The sequence below is a fragment of the Furipterus horrens genome, unplaced genomic scaffold, assembly GCF_987537825.1.
Source record: "Furipterus horrens unplaced genomic scaffold, mFurHor1.1.pri manual_scaffold_11, whole genome shotgun sequence".
NCBI classification, from domain to species: Eukaryota; Metazoa; Chordata; class Mammalia; order Chiroptera; family Furipteridae; genus Furipterus; species Furipterus horrens.
The window spans coordinates 98624181-98647858 of record NW_028327181.1 but is presented as its reverse complement, the minus strand read 5'-3'; the positions used below and the strand labels follow the sequence as shown (position 1 = coordinate 98647858).

Sequence of the window (23678 nt, the reverse complement as noted above, 5' to 3'; positions counted from 1 at the left end):
GCCTGCAAAGACTGTGACTTATTGGTGAGGGCAGCTGGACAACTCTGAGAGCACCTTAGAGAAACCCACCTTGCGCACACTCTATAAGGAACTCCTTCTCGGGAAGTAGCACCCCAGATAAGTACACAAAAGCAAGACACCCTCGTGGACCTACTTCCTCCCGCTTTCAACACCCCGATGCCTGAAGGTGAGGTCTCCTTCCTGTGTGCCTGAGAAGCCCTGAGCTCATGTAGGTAACGAGAGCCCTGCCGCAGCCAGAGCGCTGCCCAGCTGGCAGGCCTTCCCGCCAGACCTCTGCCTGAAAGGTGCTGTTCTCAGTAGGAGAGGCCTGAGGTCAGGGAGGGGTGACAGGAAGGTTGCCTTTATAGCTACACTGTTTTACGCGGTGGACTGGTTTGGGGATTATTTTCCCAAATGGGGCAATACTTGCTTAATGATGACATTTTTCGTTTATTATTGATACCGCGGGAGGCTTCCTCGCATATGCATCTTCTGTATTTTAAAATTGTAACTATGGACGGTTATGGTTAATCCTAGTATATTGTCTTCCCTTCTTTTAACATCTTGGGTGAATTTAGGGTGCACTAATGTGTTCTGTGAAAATGATGTTGGATGTCAGTTTCCCTGCTCTTAGCCAGTATAAAAATTACATTAGCCTAATTGCTAAAAATGCCAAGAGTTTGGGTTCAGTATCCTCTGGACAATGTAGCTTTCTTGTTTTCTTACTGTATAGATACTCTGTAGATTCACCCAGCTAACCATCTTACATACTTGCTTGGACAACAGAGACGCCTGTATGGAAACTTTGGGTAAAATCAGTGCATATGGTAACGGGCCTGAGAGATACTTGAAGAGTTATGGAAGTGTTCTGGTATTGGTGATAGTTACGCACCACCACACAGTCGTGTACACAGTTGTGTACACTTTAAAATGGTGAATTTTTATGTTGTGTAAATTACATCTCAATATTTTTAAGTAAGGGGTTTAAAAAAAATCAGTGCATGTGAGTTCCCACTGCTAGAGAGGCCTGGGAGCACGTGGCCCCTCTGGGCTTGTGGGAAGCCTGCGGCCTGTGCACAGCTCCGCGCCCCGTTCCCCAGCCCTCTCAATGGCATAGTCCCCTGTGCCCCCTTCTAGGGAACACCCCCACGTCGTAAATCTGTAGAGATGCCTTTGAGATGAAGGAATGCTCAGCAAGTTTGGGACTGCTGGCAGCTGGTAGTTGTACCTTAAATGGGCTCTGAATTGACAGCCATCATAAGGAACAAGCTTACTTGCCCCAGTGCGTTTGTGGCATGAATGGCGCCTGTTCCTTAGGGTGGGTGGGAGGTCGGAGAGCAGGTTGCTGGTCTGCCGAAATGTGACAGATCCCATCCTTCAGGTATTGTGACGACTGTTCACGTTCACATGGGCGTTTCTTTAAGGACAGACCACATGTTATAGGCATTTAAAATGGTATCAGTGGTTATAATGTTTTAGTTTAAATAATCGCAACAAATTTTTTATTATTTCTCTATGAAATCCCTCAACTCTCACCCCTTTTTTCTTTGCCAGTGTGTAGCATTTGACAGCAGTATCAAGAGCTGAGGAGGAGGAGAAGATGGAAAGGAGTCTAGCGACTTAAAAACCTCATAGCATTCTCTGTGAGGTGACCTTTTTCCTGCTGGGGGCTCAATTTATTTAGGAGACAAAGAAGACACTAAGGCCTGGGACAGTGCCATCATGTCATACCTGAGCTTACTGAAATATTCTTCCCTTTCCTTACTCTTTAATCACAGTTACTTTTTGTATCCTTAAGCTGACGCAGTTGTGTCTCGTTAGTTTCTGAAACACCCTGTGACTGCAGTGAGTCCTAACAGAATGACCTGTGAGGAGGGGGAAGGCCCACGCTCCCACCTTCCTGGGAAGTTGTGGTTTTGTCACGAGCAGCCCCCACTGAAGAACGGTACCTGTACTTAGGGAAGAAGAGGTTGATTAGAACCTTTGGTGTGGGCTTTTTATGACTTAGAAGTTTTAAATAGTGTCTGAGCTTTTATTAATTTTGGTAAGAACATTACTATATCTTTTTGATATCACTTTACTGCTAAGAGGTGCCGCTGTAGGATTTGTGTAAATCAAACCTATCCAAACATAATGTGAATTAGAAACATGTATTTTCTTTAAAAAAAAAAAAACAACTTAAAATTTTCTATTGAACTGAAGTCCTTTGTAATGAGTATATCAAGTGACTATTAAATATTCAGTAGAGTATGTTAAAGTTAACATTTCTGTTTTTATTTTTAGTAACTTGTGTCATGGTGTTGTCGTTATGGCCTGTCAAAGACTCCGGACGCATTTTGAACAGCTTATTTGCTGCTGCTCTTGTTTTCCCTTTAGCTCAGTTAAGAAAAGCAAGGTTAACAGTCAGAGTGATGTTTGAGAGGACTGACTCCAAGGCCAGACTGTGGGTTTGAAGCCTGGCCCTGCCATGTATTTGCCATGGGACCATGGGCAGATGACTTCCCTCGTTGTGTGTCAGTTTCCAGAGGATACCGATAGTGCCTGTCCGATGAGGTCACTATGAGGGTTAAGTGAGCTAATGTATAAAAGGGCTTAGAACAGTGCCTGACACTTAGCACAGGGAAGGTACTGTTCTAACCAATGTTTGAACCAGGCCCAAGTGACTGCTCCCAGTCGCATCGCTGTTTCCTTCAGCCCGAATCGAAACTGTCCTTTGGCTGCGTCCGCACTGGAGCAGAGTCTCCGTTTCACCAGGCCCTCTCCTGTCTTCCACATCCATCTGCATGGCCATCAGTTCCCGTCTAGCCGCCATCAGACGGCCTGCGTCTTACCCGATGGGCTTGTGCTGGGAGTGCAGCCCCTTTCCCAGCGCCCAAGACTTGGTGGGACAGAAAACAGTGTACAAAGTAACATCGTTTAAGTGTCTGTATACAAAGTGTTCATCGGCTCCGAGGTTCTTCAGACCATCTGTGTGTGGAAAACCTAAGTCAAGTCAAGGTGTCCCTACTTTCCGGAATGAGGAGTCAGGGGATCACTGCTCCCCACATGCTGTCCCAAGTCTCCTCAGTTTCACCAGTCCCAGGATCCTTAGGGCATGGGGCCAATTACAGAGAGAAGGAGCTAGGGACTCACAGGACCATTACACATCAACACTGCAGCATTCATGACTCTGTCAGTTCTTGGGGCCAGCACACCCCCAGGGGTCGGACCTTTCTTCCTCAGCGATAAGGGGGCGAACTCGTTTGCCAATGGGTGGCCCTAAAGCATTTGCTTACCTACATGCCCTCTAGCACCTGTGGGGCTCTTGTGTGTGTACCCATCTCCATGTGAAGTTACTTGCATTGTTATTTAGGAGGTTCGTTCTGGCCATACTACAGCTTCTTTCTGACTAAAAGCCGATTTGCGGATCCAAGCCTGCCTTAAAGGTTCAGGCATACTCAGAAATTCACTAGACATTTATTTTATTTGCTTTCTTTTCCTGCAAGAGAGAATGTTTTAAACCAGGATCACTTCAGAAGACTTGGAAGCCAAATCCTTTTAGCTGTGTAGCACTTGATCAGAATTGTCCAAACATTTGCTAAGTTCCAGTTTTATCTTTATTTGGCTTTGTCTTTTAAAAGTCATTTTTTGGCAACTTCCACTGGTATGGAAGTTGTTACAAAAACGTATGGTTTCTGGGTTATGTTTGATATCAAAGCAGAATGTATATGTCTTATAAAAACAATTTGGAACTGCTAGTAATTTACCTAAAGCTCTTCAAAAAGAGGAAAGATTTTCAACAAATTAAAAAAAAATCTGTATATATATATGTATGTGTGTATATATATATATCTCACACACTTGGATAAGTAATTTCATATCCTTAACCTGCTTATCTGCTCTTATAATATTTTCCTTGAAGTTAAAAATATTTTATCAAACTTGAAAATGAAGAATCTTTGATAAGCCATGATGTATGAACGCTGTGACTAAATTTCTCTTGAGGAGTAGGTACAGGGGGAAGGTAGCCAGCAGGGTTACTGTGAATGTGGGAAACAGTAGTTTACGGATGAGCGTCATCTGAGCCGTTGGCTGCCACCACGTACACTCACAGAGCCTAGGAAAACGGCAGGCGTTCAGGGCCCACGGAGGCTCTTGTCTTGCGCATCAGCAGCTGCTCTGCAGGCCGTTCTTGACTCTGTCGTGTGTCAGGAGCCATTGGGATCGGCGCTGAACCGCACTGCTCCTTGTGGCCTTGACCGTCAGTTTCATGCATTGTTGTCCGAAATAGAAGCCGAGTATTCTGACTTGCTCTACTACCCAGCAGTTTGACGGTTTAGCAGTGGTAAGGTTTCTTTGTAATTTTTTCAGTACAGGCCTGAGACTGAACCTTTTTTAAATGAGAAGAATCATTTTCAACTACTGTTATTGAACAACGAGTGGCTGTGGAAATTAGTTTTTGCTGCAGACTTTGTAATGTTCTTACTGAATTGACCCTAAAATTACAAGGCAAGTCATCACTTACGTGCAAACCTTATATTGCAGTAGTCATTTTGACAACTCGTGTTTCACTCCTAAGTTGCCAAGCGGCCTCATGCACTGTGCTGTCAAAGGTTAGAGGTGAGGTCCCCGTACACACAGAGGTTTGCCCCGTGTGATGTCTCAGCACCACAGTTCTAGCAGCAGGGTTGCATCTTGATGTGAATACAAAGGAAATTACCATATTTCAGAATCCATTTTCCTGTGCACCCAAGCAGTTTACACCACGCCTTCAACTGGAAGTGTTTTAAATGTGGATATCAAGACTTATTAAAGTTTGATTCCCAGTCAGGGCGCATGACGAGGTTGCACGTCAGGTCCCAGTTGGGGGCGTGTGAGAGGCAACCGCACAGTGATGTTTCTCTCCGTCTCCTTCTCTTTTCCCCTCTCTCTAAAAACAGGTAAATAAAATAAAATAAAATAAATTAACCTTGTTAAAAAAAATTAACATTAAAAATAAAGACTACTAAAACCTATAAATGCCTTCTAAGAAGCGAATATGCTCAACTAAAATCATGCTTGTGGAATAATGGTATTTATTGTCAGTACCTACTTATGTGAAGAGACATTTCAAAGATGAAATGTGTAAAAACCCTCTTACAGAATTAGCATTAACATATGAACATTTGTAATTTGAAAGGGACCTCAACCTGGCAAATGTTATCTCTCCCAAATTCATTCTTATTGGTAGATGTGTATTACAAAAGTTGTAGCCAATTATTATACTTTGAATTTCATCAATAAAAAATTTGTGGAAATTTGTTTTCTCTCTTGTTATGTAAGTACCTCCATACTATCCTCAATTTGGCGTCTTGACCCTGTAAGTCTAGAATACTTATTATCCCCTTTACGGAGGAAGTTTACTGACCCTGCTCCAGAGTTGCTTCTGCTGGGGAGGGGAGCGGGCCGGGAGGCCAAGCCGAGCACTGTCCTAGAGGCAGTGGGGAACTTGATCAAGTTAGACGTCAGCTGCTGGGTCCCCATGGCCTCCAAGCCCACATAGCGTTTCTGTCAGGCATCGCTCATTCTTTTCTGTTTATTCCGTTGGTTCAAAGCCGCCGCCGCCTCCTCCTCCCTGGGAGAGCCAGCAGCACTTAAAACTGATGAATCCGTTCTGTGAGACAGTTTGGGGTAGGATTTAAAGTTTACCTGGAAATTGAGCTTGTAGCAGTTTAGCACTTGATTTAGCACCTCCTGAAGCGCGATATAACTTACTGGATTTAAACCTCTGGCCAAGACGGAGGTGTAGGTAGATATGCTTCACCTCCTTTCACAACCATAACAAGGACTGCATCTACCTCAAAACAGAAAACAATCAACTACCAGAAAATTGAGCTGCATGGAAGTTCATCAAGGAAAAAGAGAGCAAGCAATACAGGTGCTCATCCGGACAGGTAGGGATCGGAGCCAGGGCGGAAGGGACACGCTGTGGGGGTGGCCCGCCGCAGGAAGCGCAGTCACGCGTTGTAAAGGCTGGGAGGGACACCTGGGGAGCGGTCCCAGGCGCAGCTCACAGTTCCAGCGCAGGGAGAAGAAAGCTGTGTTCCTTCTGGTGGTGAACACCAGTGGGGGCTGGGGCGGGGGAGGAAGCTGCCCGTCTCTCGTGAGAGTCTGTTTAGAGGCCGCCCCGCCACAGCCCTAGACCGTCCGCAGACCCACCCACTCTGGGAAGGACGGCCAGGGCAGCAGCTATAGGGGTGCCAGGCCCACACGGAAGTGGGAGAGGTGCCTGGAAATGCGGCGAGTGCTGGGCGGGCCGCATTGTTCCCTCTCGAACCCCCCCCCCCACACACACACACACACGGCGCCACAACGTGGTGAAATAGGTCGCCCTGAGCTGACGATCCCTAAGGCTCCGTCCCTTACAACGTAACAGGTGCAACAGCTCTGCCTGGGACGCGGAGGCAAACACACACAGGAGCCTGTCAGGATGAGGAGACAGAGAAGTATGGCCCAAAAGGGGGAACAGATCAAGGTCCCAGTGGGAGAACTAAGCGACGAGGAGGTGGCCAACCTCACAGGCAGATTTCAAAGCACTGGTGATAAAGATGCTCACAGGCTTGACAGATGTGCTTGAGTACGGCAAACGCATCAGAGAAGTGACGGCTATGCTAAGTGAAACGAAGAAAAGTCCACATGAAACCAGTGGTGAAGGGAAGGAAGCTGGGGTTCAAATCAACGACTTGAAACATAAGGGAGAAATAGTCAACCAGTGAGAATGAAGAAAAAAGAATTGAAAAAAATGAGAAGAGGCCATATGAGTCCAGGAAGCACAGAGAGTCCCAGACAAGCTAGAACCAAAGAGGACCACACCAAAACACATCATAATTAAAATGCCAAATGTTAAACATAGAGAATCTTAAAAGCAGCAAGAGAAAAGAAAGAGAGTTACCTACAAAGGGGTGCCTAAAAGACTCTCAGCTGATTTCTCAAAAGAAACTTTGCAGGCAAGAAGGGACTGGCAAGAACTATTCAATGTGATGAAAAGCAAGGACCTACAACCAAGATCACTCTGTCCAGCAAAGCTATCATTTAGAATGGAAGGGCAGATAAAGTACTTCCCAGACAAGGTGAAGCTAAAGGAATTCATCATCACCAAGCCATTATTATTTGAAATGTCAAAGGGACACATTTAAGAAAAAGAAGATTGCCCTAGCTGGTGTGGCTCAGTGGCTTGAGCACCAGCCTGTGAACCAAAGGGTCTCTGGTTCAATTCCCAGTCAGGGCATATGCCTGGGTTGTGGGCCAGGTCCCCAGTTGGGGGGCACATGAGAGGCAACCACACATTGATGTCTCTCCCCCTCTCTTTCTCCCTCCCTCTCCTTCTAAAATACATAAATAACATCTTTAACAAAAGAATAAATAAATAAAAATTAATTGGAAAAAATCAAAATTATAAACAGTAAAATGACAACAAAGATAACTATCAACAAATGAATCTAAAAAAAAAAAACTAAGCAAACAACCAGAACAAAAGCATAACTGGTAGGTGCAAAATAAGTGGGGACATTAAGAGTAGTATAGAAAATGAAGAAGCCAAAGAACGTATATGCATGACCCATGGACATGAACTAAGGGGGGTGGTGATTGCTGGAGGGAAGGGAGGTACTGGGCAGAGGAGGGCAAAGGGGAAAAAATTGGGACTGCTATAATAACAGTCAAAATATACTTAAACATTTTTTTTACTGAATTTATTGTTACTCTTCTGTGTTATCACTGTTGGTTTAGGAGGTAAGTAATTAAATTTATATTTCAAGTAGCCTACCTTTGGCTGTTGTGTGTGTGTGTGTTTTAAAATAATTTATTTATTTGTTTATTTTATTTTTAGAGAGAGGGGAAAGGAGAAAGGGAGAGAAATATCACTGTGTGGTTGCCTCTCACTCGCGCCCCCAACTGGGGACCTGGGACTCGAACCAGCGACACTTGGCTCGCAGACCAATGCTCAATCCACTGAGCCACAGCAGCCGGGGCTGTGTGTGTGTGTTTTTAAGGTTTTATTTATTTACTTTTAGAAAGAGGGGTTGCGAGGAAGAAAGAAAGGGAGAGAGACATCAGTGTGCAAGGGATACATCAATTGGTTGCGTCTAGCATGCCCCCAACTGGGGACCTGACCTGCAACCCAGGCCTGTGCCCTGACTGGGAATCAAACCAGTGACCTTTTGGTTCGCAGGTTGGTGCTAACCAACCAGGGCTGCTGTTCTTTAGAATTTCAGAAAATAAAAATAATCCAATAAATATTGAAAGTATTATTTTATTTTAAACCCTAAATACCCATATTTTATTTTTAAAATTTTTAGAGAAAAGTATTAATAGTTTTGTAAAGCAGTGTAGCACTCTGATACATTATGACGATATCTGTGTAAAAATACTGGGAGAAAATTTACCAAAAAGGGTGATTTTTTCCCTTTGAAGGGGCACGTTACTTTTATAATAATCTTCTACACTGATCAGTAAACCATTAATAAGATAATTAATGTGATATCCTGGACAGGAGTGGAAGATAGTTTTGATTTAAAGTCCACCCCTGGTGGCACAAGCGGGAGGACACTGCTCTCTGTCAGGGCAAGGCGTTGGCCAGTCGGGTGACTGGTGACCTCTGAGCTGCGTGGCGCCCTTGCTGAAGCCCTGCCACTGGTCAGAGGCCTGGCTTCCTCTGACAGGTCTTACTCAGGGCCTGAGAGCTTTCCTGGCTTGTGCTGGCCACAGTAGGTCACAGGCCTCTCAGTTTGAAGCTAGTCTAGGTTCACTGAGTGCACGGGTGTCTGCCTGGGAGATGGGAGGGTGAGGAATTTAGTCTCACGGGCCTGTGCCCTCCCCAGGTGTCGGAGAGGGAGGGGTGGTTGCTGAGCCCTCCCTCCTTGTGTCCTGACAGCCGCGTGAATGGACAGTGAGCCTTGGCCTCTGCGGTTTGTTCCCCTTGTGCTTTCAGACCTTCAAAACGGAGAGACGGGTTGGAGCTTAACGCAGACAGTTGAGCGTTTCCGCGGAACGTGTATGTTGCATTTCAATCCATGAAGATACAGAAGAGTGATTTCTAAGTGGTTTTCTCCTGGCCTTGGGGGCACTGCGTTGCCTTTGTGACAGGCCTGGTGGGGGGGGGAGAATGGGAAATTCTGACCCAGTCTTGGCTCCTAGGTAGTGGGGGCGAGTTTCCTGAACAACTTAAGAAAAGGTTTGAAGTTTCTTTATTTCTTTCATCTCGTTATATTTGGTTGAAAGTGGACTCTCTGCTGCCTCCATTTGGTCTTGTGGCCCCCTTGCTCGTGGGGGCTTTTCTGCAGGAGGGTGCCCTGTCTGCCGGGCGTGTTGGGTTTTCCTGCTCTGCACAGCTTTTCAGACGGCCAGCGCTCTTCCCTGCTGGTGGCGTCGGAAAGCTGTGGGGGCTGTGTTGTGGACTTTGCCCTTGCTGAGACTTACTTCTCGTAACAGTCAGCTTCGTCACTGTACTGGGTTCTTGCGTGCGTGGCATCAAAGACTTCATGACCTAGTAGTAGAGAAAAATACGCATGTTATTAATATGCAGTGCAGGATCAGGGCTATGAGAAATGTCTAGAGAAAGTGCTGCAAAAACTTCGGAGATGATAACTTTGAGCTAATAACAGGGCAAGAGGGGAAGAGGTATCAGAAGATTCGTTACCATTGAGCTCAGCCTTGAAAGATTTCTACAGATGAGCGAGGGCAGGGATGGACCTCAAAGCTCTGTTGGCAAGGACTCCGGTTTCAGCAGCTGGAATAGAGAGGAATCCAGCAAAACGAGGCTGGAAAAGCCCACTGGGGCAGACGTGCTAGGCCTGGAGTGCCAGGCTCCATAGTTGGTGCTTGTCAGGGGCAACTGGGGGAAGCTGAAGCTTTTAATTAAGTGCAGATAAAATCTGGGCTCTAGGAGGAGGGTGAGCACTGGGCAGGGTGGACTAGACAGAGGAGGGGCCGGAAGCAGGACCGGTGTATTAAAAGGACCCAGGCCCCTGACCGGTGGCAGTGGGAGTGGAAGTGTTGCCCCGTGTCTGTGCTCTGTGGCAGTGCTGCACGTGGCCCTGTGGACAGGGCTGCCCCCAGGGAGCAGACTCGCCAGGACGCCTCTCTCCATCGGGACACACTGCCCAGAGTCAGGATGACCGCATCCTCAGTTCTGTCACCTCCTTGGCTGCTCGCTGAGGCACTGACACCACGCAGACAGGCACCACTCTGAGGGTGGCCAGATTTAGCAAATAAAATCCTAGGATGCCAGCTAGACTGGAATTTCAGGTAAACAGTGAGTGATTTTTTAGTATGTCCCAACAGACCTTTGCTTTGTCTGAAGTCCAGTTCACCTGACACCGGTGTGTAGCTGGGCAGCCCTGACTGCTCCTCGTTCTCCGCCCCTGCGCCCCGCTTCCCCTTCTCCCAGCCCCCGCCTGTCTCTCCTGAGTTAGTCTCCTCGTGGGTCCAAAGCCAGGCGGGGGGTGTGCCGCCTAGTTTAGGGGTGGGTGTCCCAGCTCCGTGCTAGGGCGTGGCACCTGCCTACAGCGTGGGGTGCACCTGTTGAAGCCGACACGGAGGCGGGGAGAAGGCCCTCTGTGTCCCAATGCCGAGGGGACGGGAGAGCGTCAGGCCTGAGGGTTTCTGCCCCGGGTCTCAGAACATACCTGGGCCTGGCGGTGGGACCCCTGAAGTCTGGCTCCGCCTGCACCTCCCCTCATCCTCCTTTCCCCTTTCCGCTTCCTCTCCTGCCCCAGTCCCTTCCCACAAGGGCACTTGGGGCTCGTGGACCCAGACAGCCTGTGTCCAAGCTCATGCTGGGCCCTGTCCCTGAAACGCCCTCCCCGCGTTCTTCACCCACTAGCACCCCCCTTTCCTCTCCCCACCTCAGCCTCAGCCTGGGCGAGGACCCCGAGCAGAACTTGCCCGCGCTCGGCTGATGCCAGCTGTTACGGGTGTCTCTCCCATGGAAATGGGGCTTTCTTGGGACGAGGACCTGCTTCGTCAGCATCCTCATTGCCCACGGCCACGCGTGTACCTCGTGGGTGCTACCTATGTGCTGAGTGGGCAACAGGACTCTGGTCGGAAACTTCACTGCCCTTTACAACCACGCCTGTGCTCCTCACGGAGAGCCAGCCCCTGCACCCCCAGATACTTCTCCCCGCATCAGGGCCAGGAGGGGTTCCCAGCCCCTTCTATTAGCATTAACAGCAACGCGTCTGGACTTCCCTGTCCCCGCACCTCCCACGTGCCTGGCCCAGTGAGGTCCTGAGTGTCCTGGCAGGAGCGGAAGGCGTGGGCTGGACCCTCTGGCCTTCGTCCCGTGCCCTCTGAGCATGCACCCTCGCTTCAGGCCCGTCGGCCCCTCCTCCCACACTCTCTTCTGCACCTCCGAGAAGCAGCCTCCTCGCTGGCACCCAGCGCGCTCTGTCCAGCCTCTGTTGCCTGCATGGTGAGGGCCTGAGGGAATGAATGGGAGCTGGGCTGGGAGGCCAATCTCAGAAACCCGCCCCCGGACACATGGAGGGCACAAAGGCAGACGGATGGGGTGTTTTGTCTAGGGATTAAGTGGCTCTGGGGTGCTCCAAGGGTGGTGCCTGGGAGAGGAGCTTTGGGGGGGTCTTGGCTATAACATGCGGAGGAAAGGAGAGGGAGGCTGGGGGAGGCTGAAAAGACAGGCGGAGCCCCCAGGTCACCAGGCCAGTCAGGAGGTACCAGCCGGGGCTGCTGCAGGGCTCGTTTGTGAGGCTACTGGGGACAGGTGGGGCGAGAGGGAGGTTTTCTTCAGGTGCTGCTTCTTTTTATGTTAATACGCTTTATTGATTACGCTGTTACAGTTGTCCCAAGTTCTTTTCCCTCTGTTCCCCTCCACCCAGTGACGCCCTCCCTCCAGTTGTCCCCCCCCCCACTTAGTCCATGCCCACTGGTTGTGCATATAGTTCTTCTCAGCATCTTCCTGTCTACTCCATTCCCTCCTACTGTGCTTCTTAATTCCTGCACCATCTCCCTCCCTTTCCCCCCTTCCCCTCCCCGCTGACCTCCCCCCAATATGTTCCCCACACCTATAGTTCTTTTCCCACTCTCGTTGCCTACTTAGTCTGCCTTTGTTTCGGTTCCCTGGCTTCTGCTGTTGGTTGTTGTGATACAGTTTTCATTTTAATGTTCATAGTTTTGAACCTCCTTCTCCTAAACAAGTCCCTTTGACATCTCATATAACAGTGGTTTGGATCTGATGAACTCCTTCAGTTTTACTTTGTCCTGGAAGCACTTTCTCTGCCCTTCTATTCTGAATGACGGCTTCTCTGGATAGAGTAATCGTGGTTGTAGGTTTTAGCTTTTCATTTCTTTGAGTATTTCTTGCCAGTCCCTTCTTACCTGCAGAGTTTCTTTTGAGAAATCAGCTGATAGTCTTATTGGGACCCCTTTGTAGGTAATTCTCTCCTTTTCTCTCGCTGCTTTTAAGACTCTCTCTTTATCCTTAATTTTTGACATTTTGATGATAATGTGTCTTGGTGTGGTTCTCCCTGGGTCCAGTATTTTTGGAATTCTCTGTGCTTCCTGGGCCTGTAAGTCTATTTCCTTCCCCAAGTTAGGGAAGTTCTCCTTCATTATTTTTTTACATAATTTTTCAATTTCTAGTTCTTCTTCTTCTTCTGGCAGCCCTGGGATTCGGATGCTGGCCCGCTTACAGCTGTCCCATAGGTTTCTGAGCCTCTCCTCATTTTCCTCACTTCTCGTTTCCTCTTTCTGCACTGGTTGACTGTTTGTTCCTTCCCTATGTTCCGATTTGTTGATTTGATCCCTGATTTTTCTTCCCTCACCACTAGTTTCATATGTGTTTTCATTCATTTCAGCAGGACTAGCCTTCCTGCCTTCCCCGTCTTGATTAAGTCCCGCTGTTAGGTCTGTAAGCTGCCTTATGACTACAGCACTGAACTGAGCCTCAGAAAGATTCTCTATCTGTTCGTCCGTTAATTCGTGTATTTGCTGCCTGGTCAGCTGCGTCCCCGGGATGTCTATCATGATCTGCGCCATCCTGACCGTTTTGTGTTTACCTTTGCTTCCTGGGTGGGGCTGTCACACCTCCTACACTATCGGGGGGCGGAGCCCGTGCACTCCTCACTACAGACGACCTGTCCCCACGCCTTGACGTTTTCTGCAGGGGCGGGGGTCCAAGATGGATTCCTGCCGTTCACTGTCCACTGAGAGACCAGGAGCCTCCTCCTTCGTCCCCACCCGCTCCGGGCCTCACAGTCCGAGGCTATGGGGGTCTGCCTTCCCCGGCATTGAAATTGCGAGCTGATGGGTCTGGTCTGCAGCCGGGGGTGCTACCCGGGCGCTTCTCGCCTCCCCGTAAATACGGGCGTCTGTGCTCACCGCTGTCCCCCGCCACCAGCACAGCCTGACCCCTCCGCCCCGGCTCTGCCCTCCTGCCCAAGCCCCACTTCTTTGTAACTTCATACGCTGGCCTTCCATGTAGCTTATTTTCTGGAACTTCGGGCTATTTCTGGCTTTGCGGTAGTTGTGTTCCTTCTTAGTTGCGGAGGGCGACAGAGCGTGTCAGCCTAGGCCTCCGTCTGGGCCGGAAGTCCTCTTCAGGTGCTTCTGATGTGAGCGCCTTCGGGACCATCCCTGGGTGGTGCTCGGAGATGGCTCTGGGAGGACGTAGGTAGGCAGGACAGTGATGATCTGAGTCAGGAGTCCCGAGGAACACCCTGTGACCTGGGCTGTCTGCTCAAAAGCAGCAGCCTCCCTGGCCCGGCGCCACTCCTGGGACAGGAGGCCTCCGGACTTGGCGGGCAGACGGAGCAGCAGAGAACCTTCGGGAAGTTGGAGGGAGGCTCCGCAAGCTCTTGTTGGCAGCCCCCTGCTGGGAAGCCTCTGGGAGGGCTCAGCAAACTGGCTGCTGGCTCGGCCCTCCCATGGTGCCGTGGCAGGCACTGGCTGCGGAGGGGCCCCACGGTCTGTGGTCCCGCCCTTAAGGCTGGCTCAGGACATGGGCGTTGGGGGAGGGCCGCATGCCGAGCCTCTGCTCTGGGCCTCTTCCGGTGTCCCCATGAAACTAGCACCCCAGAACAGGGCCCTTGGGGGACTTGATGGCCCACTCCTTGCTGGGAAACAAGGGGCTTCACTCTCTGCTCCCGGCCCACCGACCACAGGGACTCTCCCTGCAGGTACCTGAAGGAATTCCGCACGGAGCAGTGCCCGCTGTTTGTGCAACACAAATGCACTCAGCACCGGCCCTACACCTGCTTCCACTGGCACTTCGTGAACCAGCGCCGCCGCCGGTCCATCCGCCGTCGGGACGGCACGTTCAACTACAGCCCGGACGTCTACTGCACCAAGTACGACGAGGCCACGGGCCTCTGCCCGGAGGGCGACGAGTGAGTGCCCCCCAGCCTGCCCTCCTAGGAGCCCCATGTCTCCTGGGTCAGATGCCCTCCCAATAGACCGGGCAGACTCTGAGCAGCCAGCTGAGGCAGCCCTAGGGGGCAGCGTTGCAGCCTGACCCACCTGCCAGCAGCCTGGCCCCGGGCTCAGACCCTACGGCCTCTCCGGGAGGCCCCTTCTCTTTCTACCTCTTGTGGGGAACCCTGCACAAGCCTTTCTTCTGCTAAGCCTAAGGGCCCCATCTCTGAACCAAAGCGGCTGCCTACGCCTCTGTCATGGTCCCCTGCAGGTCCCTAGGACGCTCTCTGCAGCCTGCCACCACCCACCCCATCCCATGCAGGTCACACCAGAGGCACAGAGCCTCTCCAGGTCCCCATTTTGCTGACCCTAAAGATTTTTACCCCAGTGCTCTATTGAAAAAACAGTACGACACAAATGACAGGGAGGTGGCAAATCAGGGGACCTCGCCAGAGGGGACATTCATTGACCCTGCTGCTTGTCCTGTGTTTCAGCCTTGCAGAGGTGGCTTCCGTGGGTAAGACTCACTGACCCATCCCTGCAGCAGCACTTCCCTCTTGCAGAGGTCACAGCTTGCTGACCCCTCCCCCAACCCAATGATGCACTCGGGGTGCGAGGCCTTTTGCTCCTCCGGGAACCCCCGACCTGGGCAGCATATCTCCTCCCAGGAGCGCCCCCCAGAGCTCCTTTTCAGGACAGCCTTTGGAAGCTCTCACTATGCAGGCTGAAGTGGGGAAGCAGGGCCCTGCTGGGTCCCCTTTAGGCCGTGGCCCCAGCTGGCCGTGGGGTGGCTCTGTGACCGCCTCAGGGCCCCTCACTGTCTGCCTCCTGACCCACCGTCAGTGCACCGGCCGGTCGTAGGGAAAGGGTGGAGGCTGGTGGCCCAGGCTGCAGGGGGCACAGGCAGGTGACCCCCCACTTCCATGTTTCAGGTGCCCATTTCTGCATAGGACCACAGGGGACACTGAACGCAGGTACCACCTGCGATACTACAAAACTGGAATCTGCATCCACGAGACAGACTCAAAAGGCAACTGCACCAAAAACGGCCTGCACTGCGCTTTTGCCCACGGGCCCCATGACCTCCGCTCCCCTGTCTACGACATCAGGTGGGCCAGCGGCCGGGCTGGGGGCACCTGGCTGCACACGCTGTGAGCACCACATGGCGTGCAGGGCCAGTGCTCTGGGTCCTTCCCCTCATGCCCCTTCCCCACTCTCTCTGCCTCTTCCTCTCCTCCCAGAGAGCTCCAGGCCATGGAGGCCTTGCAGAACGGCCAGACCACGGTGGAAGGCGGCACGGAGGGCCAGTCTGCTGGGGCCGCAAGCCACGCCATGATAGAAAAGATCCTCAGTGAAGAGCCGCGGTGGCAGGGTAAAGGTGGCCACACGGGTGGCCAGGCCCGCCCACCGTGCGTCTGTCCTCACCCCTCTCCTGCCCAGGGCCGTCCCAAGGGCTTGGCTCAGCACCGCCTCTGCCGCGAAGTGCTAGCCCCTATCCCACCTCGTATCCAGCCAGGCACTCCTAGGGGAGTTTCCCAGACACACCTTGCCCTGCTCCCATCACCCCAGATGCACCCCAGATTTCTCTCATAATCCATGTGCATGTAAAGAAGTACGTGTACATGCGTTCTTGAACCTTCTAGGGGTGCCCTTTTCCCCCTGTGGGCTGAGTGTCTCCCGTGAAGGGCAGCATCTGCCTTTTCCCTCCTGGGTTCTCTCCGTCTTCAGTCTGTGAGAAGGCGGCCCTGCTCATGCCTCATGGAAGGCTCAGCTCCTAGATCCTTTCCAGTGGCTTCCCCTTCCCCTTCCCGTTCCCCCACCCTGCCTGCCTAACCCCTGCCTCTGGCTCCTGTGCAGAGACCGCGTACGTGCTGGGGAACTACAAGACGGAGCCGTGCAAGAAGCCCCCACGGCTGTGCCGCCAGGGCTACGCCTGTCCCTACTACCACAACAGCAAGGATCGGCGGCGGAGCCCCCGCAAACACAAGTACAGGTCAGCCGTGCGGGGGGCTGACAGGGCTGGGGCCCCAGCAGGGGCTATTCCCACTGCTCCCAGGGAGGCCGGGAGGCCCAGGTTCAGGGGACAGGCGGGTGACAGAGCTGTGGGGACTGCCTGGAGCTGCGTCTCGTGACAAGAGAACATGGGGTCAGTGACCGCGGAGGCCCCTTTAGCTCTGACCCACAGGGACAGCTGCTAGGGCCCCGCCGTGGGGCAGAAGGTGTGGTGGTGGCTCCAGCCCAGCCGTCCTTGGGCTGCATCGTGCGCAGTGGGAGGACCTGGCTGAGGGAGCAAAGCTGGGCCGGGGAGGCAGAGGCCAGCTTCTGGCCCTGTGGGGCGGGGGTCCCGTCTCGTTGGCACCCCCCAGACCCTCCTGGCCCCTCTGGCATCCGTGTGACCAGCGCTCCCGTTGGACCAGGTCGTCACCGTGCCCAAACGTGAAGCACGGGGATGAGTGGGGCGACCCGGGCAAGTGTGAGAGTGGAGACGCCTGCCAGTACTGCCACACCCGCACGGAGCAGCAGTTCCACCCCGAGGTGGGCCTGGGGCGGGGCCTCTGGGGGGGGGGCGGCTCCACATGGCCTCTTCGGAAAGCAAGGCAGAGCCCACCCGGACTCCACCCCGGAAGGTGGATTTGGAGCCTCCCCGACCGACGGCAGCGCCTAAAGGAGCCCTGCCCTTACTTTGGCAACTTCCCTCGTTCGGAGCCCACACTCACCAAGCAGCCCTCTGCTCCCAACCCATGTCCCCCGGCCCGCGACAGAGAGGGCCTGGGCTGGGCCTGCTGCCCTGGACACCTGGGCTTGCATCACTTGTGGCGCTTACAACCCAGGGACACCCGGACAGAGAAATCAGAGAGCCCCGAGCAGGTGTCCTGTCCCAGACCAGAGCCGAGGGTACCAGCAGCCTGCCTGCCGCAGCTCCCCAGCCCACTGGCCTCATGGTGTGGCCCTAAGCCATGTCAGTGTTCCGAGAACTTGGGTCAGGTGCATAGAGGCACATGCTGTCCCTTGCCCTGGCTGCATGGAGACCAGGACACCCTTAGCTAGACACACGGACAGAATGCCTTACTGGGCTGCAGACAGCAGGGTGGAAAGTTGGACCCCGGTAGGTCCCAGCCTAGATCCCACCTGGCTGCCTGTGATCTTGGTTCTCTTAGTGCCCAGAGGCACATCTGGAGGCCGCAGCTCTACCAAGACCCTGAGGGTAAAGCGGCATGGACCAGACCCCTCTGAGCGCTGGGTCAGGGCTGGTTGGACCTTTGACCCCAGGAGGGAGAGTGTGCTCGGTATGGGGGCCACGGTGTCTGCTTCTGGAGTTTGAGTAAGAAGTTGGTAGGGAGAAACTCGGGGACGTGGCGTGGAACAGGGCAGAGAAAAGAGATGAGTGAGCTAGTGCACCCGTGCTGAAGGCGCCCGTGCCTGCCTGAGCCGCCTCTGCTTTGCCCTGTCCCTTCAGATCTATAAGTCCACCAAGTGCAACGACATGCAGCAGTCGGGAAGCTGTCCCCGAGGACCCTTCTGCGCCTTCGCCCACGTAGAACGTAAGCTGCTCCCGTTGAGCTGAGGCGGTGGCCTCTCCACCCTCCCCACCTCTCCCCCTCTGCTGAGGCTCTGATGAGGAGGCACCCTCCCAGAGTCCCCTAGACAGACCCCAGCAGCCACCCGTGCCACATGCGTGGCAGTCCACTAACCGAATGTGACCTCTGCCCTGCCGAGCCCGCCAAGAGTAGAGGTAGCCAGTCAGAAGGATTGCAGCTTTCCTACATCATTTTAGATATTCTAGTTACCACATTAAAATAAGCAAAACAAATAGGTTAAATTAATCTGAACAATAGGCCTTTATTTAACCCATTATAAAATATCATTTAAAAAATAACCCATATAGAAAACCATCAAGATAGTTTACTACTTTTTTCAAACTGTCGCTGAAAGCTGGTGTTTGCCGCTGCATGCTTCAGTCAGCGCAGCCACGTCCTGAGCGTCCCTGGGCACGTGGCTCGGGGCCTGTGTCCCCGCCAGCCACCGCACTGGCTGTCCCTCCCCCCCGCCCCCGGCTCAGACCTTCTCTTGGGGATTGGAGTGAAAAGTACACTCAGGGCCCTAGGAGGGGAGCATATTCTTGGCACAAAGGTGGGCCCCGGCCTTGGGCACTGGGACCACTGGTGGGGGCAGCACAGAGAACTGATTCATGGCTCAGGCTTTGGAGTCATACGGATCAGGGTTCAAATCCCAGCTCTTCTGTCTCCCAGCTCGGTCACCTTGGGAGACTTCCCTCACCTCTCTGAGCCTCAGGTTCTGTGTTTATAAAATGGAGACTGTGATATTACTTGTGTCTCCCAGTCATTGGGAAGATTCACAGTTAATACAACTTGCCTGCCACCGAGTAAGTGCTCAGTCCCCGGTATTAATAGAAATAGGGGAGGAGCCTTCCCTCTGGGTCCATGGGGCACGCGGCCCTTCGCACGGGCCCAGGTGCGTGTCAGGCTCGGGGGCCTGCCGACACCCTGCCGCTCTCTCCCGCAGAGCCCCCCCTCAGTGACGACCTGCAGCCCCCCTCAGCCGTGTCCAGCCCCACTCAGCCGGGCCCTGTCCTGTACATGCCGTCTGCTGCCGGGGACTCGGTGCCCGTGAGCCCCTCCAGCCCGCATGCTCCCGACCTCAGCGCCGTACGTGCCTGTTGGGGGTGGGGGGAGCACCGCGCCTCCCTGGGAGCCAGCACCTGCTTCTCATGCCCCCACCCCCTCCGCTGTGCCCCGGGGTGCTCCTCTCTGTCAGAGCGGGTGCTGGGTCGGGTCACTGTCCCCCAGCCTGCGTTAGTCGGCCCGGGTGGGGCTGGTAGAGGGACAGAGCCTTCGGCCACCCCCCCCCCACACATACACATTATTCCCTCACGAGGCTCTGGGCCTCCTGGGTGGTAGGTGCAGCCCCTTGCTGAGGAAGCCCCCTCTGAGGAGGGGCTGGAGGGTGGGCCATGCCCCGGCCTGCCTTGTGCCCACCAGCCCACACCCTTCTCTGCAGCTCCTCTGTAGGAACAGCAGCCTAAGCAGCCCATCCAACCTCTGTGGCTCCCCGCCGGGCTCCCTGAGGAAGCCCCCGAACCTAGAAGGCATTGTCTTCCCTGGGGAGTCTGGCCTCACCCCCGGCAGCTATAAGAAGGCTCCTGGCTTCGAGAGGGAAGACCAGGTGGGAGCCGAGTTCCTGAAAAATTTCAAATGTCAGGTAAGGGAAGAGAAGGGGAGCCCGGTGGGGTCCGCCTTCTCCGTGAGGCTGGCCTGCTGTGGGCAGCATGGCCGGGAGCTAGGAAGCCCCTGTCCTCTGCCACTTCCAGGCCGAGCGGAGCGCGGGCCAGGCCTCCCGCTCTGCAGCCGGAGACAGGAAGGCCGGGGAGGCGGGCAGCTCGCCCAGGTCGGAGCTGTTCAGGCAGCAGTAGGGATGCCTGCCTTGGGCCTCTGACCCTGCCTCTGGTCCCTTCCATGCCTTGTGCTGCCGTGATGTGGCAGGGCTCCAGGAGCCGGACGAAGGCTGTCCCTTACCGGGCTCGTCTGAGGCTTGGAGTCACCAGGGAGGAGAGTCGCAGCCCCCGGGGTTCCTAGGACAGGGCAGGCAGTAGGGGTGTGGAGAGAGTGCAGGGTGCCTGTGTGTGAAGGGGGACTGCGGGCGTCTGTCCCTCGCCCGGCCCCTGGTGTCTGCAGCCTCGGGGAGCCACGTCAGGCTGGGGGCCTCCTGGGCTCAGGGTCTCCCCAGCCCCACCTTCATCTCCTGCTCTCTGACCTTCCTCTCTCAGGCCAAGTTAAAACCCCACTCGTTAGAGCCCAGGAGTCAAGAGCAGCCTCTGCTTCAGCCCAAACAGGTACCGAATTCTCGGCTACCCCCTGGCACCTGCTGCAGATGGGCCAGGCCCCGAGCTCCAGGAGGCTGCAGAGAGTGGGGCGCATGCTTTCCCCACAAGCTGAGGGCGGGACTAAGTCCAGAGAGGGTGGGTCAGGCCCTGGGTCCCTCCTCCCAGACTCACCCGTCAGTCCCAGGCTGTGCATTGAGTGTCTCCACTGCGCCAGGCGCTGGACTTGCTTCTCCCCTCCCCTGTGTAGGCGGTGGGGGAGTGGGCCCTCAGCCGCCCAGCCACACCCCTCCAACTTCAGGCTCAACCAGATGTTGAGTGGCGGGGCTCCATCTGGGCATGGGGGCTGGGTTGCCCCACCCAGCGCCCTCTCAGGCCCCAGCCGCAGCCACCCGGGCAGGCGTCCCATAGCCTCTCCTCACTCTCTCATTGCAGGACATGCTGGGCATCCTCCCTGTGGGCAGCCCCCTGACCTCAAGCATCTCTTCCAGTATCACGTCCAGCCTGGCAGCTACCCCCCCTAGCCCTGCGGGCACCAGCAGCGTCCCTGGCATGAACGCAAACGCTCTGCCCTTCTACCCCACCAGCGACACGGTAGAGTCGGTCATAGGTAATGAGGCCATTTCCGTTGCCAAGGCCAGGGCTGGGTCTGGCGTCAGAGACACTAGGTCTCTGGAGTGAGACTCAAACCAGCACCCTGGGTACTTGAGACATCTAGCTGGAGGGTGTCAAAGGGTTGGCACTCTGGGCCTTCGAGCAAAAGAGGTGTAGGGCCGAGACTCGCCCTTAGAGCCAGTTAGCGGTGCCTCGCCCTGGGCAGGCGCAGTCTCGCTCCACGACACGCGCCCTGCAGCCCCCGCCCCGTCTCAGCTGGGCCTGCACAGCTGTCCTCAGCCTTCCTGGTCATTAGAAGCCACTGCTCTTCTCTTTCAGCGGCCCCTTTGTGCCAGGTCCTAGTGCAGAGACTGGGGGTACAGGCATGAAGACATTCTGTTCTTGACTTCAAGGAGGGGCACTGCTCCCCACCCCGCCCAGTTCAGCAGAGGGCAGGGCGCACATTTCCGAGCGCCTGCTGGGCGTTAGCCCCTGAAGGCCCAGAGGCGAGCCTGCCCGCAGTGGGCTCTGGGGTGAGACGTACGACCCGTAACATCAGGAGACCAGGCCTCTGTCAGAGGCAGGAGCCCGGGCTGGGCCTCAGTCCCCCTGGGGTGCCAGAGCAGGCATGTGAAACAGAGCCGTTTGAGCTGGACTTGGCAGGGCGTCGGGGTCGGTGTGACAGAGGAGCGCCCCACAGGCAGAGGCTCGAGAGAGGACCGGTCCCGTGAGACTTGAGCGTGAAGATGAGGCGGGGGCAGGAGATGAGGTAGTGAAGGGCAGGCGGGTCGAAGAGGCGAGGCCTGGACTTTTGGGGTTGTGCTCCCGCGGGAGGCTGGGAGGCTCAGACCCTGACCGCTCTGTCCCTAGAGTCCGCCCTGGATGACCTGGACCTGAACGAGTTTGGGGTGGCCGCCCTAGAGAAGACTTTCGATAACAGCACAGGTCCCCACCCGGGCAGCGTCACCCTCGGTACTGGGCCATGCGGGGTGGCGTGGTGTGGGAGGGCTCCCAGGGGGGCCCCTGCTGGCCCGGCCCCATGCGGCTTCCCAGCCCTCACTCGGCCCGTCCTCCTGGCCTCCCTTGCAGGTGGCAGTTTGCTACAGAGCTCTGCACCCGTGAACATCCCCGGCTCCCTGGGCAGCTCTGCCTCCTTCCACTCGGCATCCCCGTCCCCTCCCGTTAGCCTCTCCTCACATTTCCTGCAGCAGCCCCAGGGCCACCTGAGCCAGTCGGAAAACACGTTTTTGGGGACCTCAGCATCACATGGATCTTTGGGTAAGAATGGGTATGGCTCGCGGTGACCTGGGACAGGAGCCTGCGCTTTGGAAAGTGCCTTTGGGTTCTGTGCACAGCCAGGGGCAGAGCAGCGTGGGGATGAGAGCCGGGGCTCGGGGCCGGAGGCGAGTCCGCGCCCTGTCCCGCCGCTCCTGCGGCTGTGCCATCCTGGACGAGGACTTGGCTTCTCCACCTTAGTTTCTTCTGCTGTAAAATGGGTGTAACAGCAGCACCCACTCTGAAGGCAGCTGTGAGGCTTGAATGCAGTGCTGGCACCGGGCCAGGGCCTCCAGGGCCAGTTCTGCCTGGGTTCCTGGGGCTCCCGATAGCCAGGCTCAGAAGGCCAAGGGCACGGTCTGAACGGCCCAGGCCGGGCTCAGAGCGGCCTCCTGCAGGCACAGGCACCAGGGAGAGCCCGCGCCCGCCCAGAGGCTGTTGGCTGCACCCGGGGTTCTGGGGGACGAGTCAAGGCCTGGCAGTCAGAGGTGTGGCCTGCAGGCTCCACTACCGGCCCCGCCAGGGTGCTCATCTCCCTGCTGCAGGGGCTGGCGTGAGTGTCGTGTCGGCAGCCGTCCGTCTCGAGAGACGATGGGGTAGCTTCTTAAGAGTCTATCTGCACCGCCGAGAATGGCTGTGCAGTCCGACTCGGGAGTGACACGGTATCTGTCTCCTCCCGTGTTGAATCGACATCTTGCGATGACGCTGGAGTGTCCTCTCCAGTGAAGCTGAAGCTACAGAGCCTGGGCAGGGTGATATGGAGGGTCTGCTGTTGCCCATGCAGCAGACCCCTGGCGTGAGTGTTCACCGAGGTAACGGCAAAGACAGGCAGCATAGCGCCCAGCCAGCGGCTCCTCGTCCTCCCTGCTGCTCTCCCAGGAGCGCGGGCGTCCCTCCCGAGGGGGCTGGGCATCCCGGTCACACTGAGCCCGGTCTGGGCCCTGCCCCAGCCTCACTCCAGAGAGCGGGGCAGCCAGTGACCTCTTAGCACCTTTCAGGTTGGTTGGTTTTTTCCAATTACAGTTGATATTCAGTTTTTTTTATTAAAGATTTTCTTTACTTATTTTGAGAGAGAGAGGGGAAGGGAGGGAGACGGAGAGGGAGAGGAACATCGACATGAGAGATACATCCATCAGTTGTCTCTCATGCGCCCCCAACTGGGGATCCAGCCTGCAATGCAGACGTGCGCCCTGCCTGGGAATCAAACTGGCGACCTTTCGGTTCGCAGGCCGGAGCTCAATCCAGAGCCCCACCAGCCAGGGCTCAATATTACTTTGTATTGATCTCAGGTGTACAGCATAGTGGTTAGACAATCGTGTACTTTAAAGTGACCCCCGAGGCCTCTCCAGCACCCACCGGGCCCGGGACACAGTTACGACGTCATCGACTGGGTGCCCTGTGCCCTAGCGTCTTCGGTTCAGGAGGCATCGCCTCTGTTCTGTGTCGACACTCAGTTTTAAATGCTTCCTCTTGACATTTGTCTGACATGTCCCATATGCTGGAGGCCAGTAGCTCTGTTCACTGGTCACCCATCCATTCCTTTCTCGTGTGATTACTGAGCAGTTTTATGGGCACAGTGAGCGCA

At 54.7% G+C, this 23678-nt stretch overlaps 1 protein-coding gene across 1 annotated transcript in view; it reads left to right on the top strand.

Moving 5' to 3' along the window:
• The window catches only part of UNK (unk zinc finger), a 31490-nt gene that overhangs the window by 4220 nt on the left and 3592 nt on the right, over nt 1-23678 (top strand). Inside the window, exons 2-13 of the mRNA XM_090290561.1 lie at nt 14151-14360; nt 15318-15494; nt 15627-15757; nt 16243-16378; nt 16803-16920; nt 17843-17927; nt 18910-19052; nt 19405-19605; nt 20171-20236; nt 20660-20834; nt 21689-21790; nt 21908-22096. Coding sequence (XP_090146687.1) covers nt 14151-14360; nt 15318-15494; nt 15627-15757; nt 16243-16378; nt 16803-16920; nt 17843-17927; nt 18910-19052; nt 19405-19605; nt 20171-20236; nt 20660-20834; nt 21689-21790; nt 21908-22096 — 1733 coding nt within the window. The remainder of the gene's footprint in view (nt 1-14150; nt 14361-15317; nt 15495-15626; nt 15758-16242; nt 16379-16802; nt 16921-17842; nt 17928-18909; nt 19053-19404; nt 19606-20170; nt 20237-20659; nt 20835-21688; nt 21791-21907; nt 22097-23678) is intronic.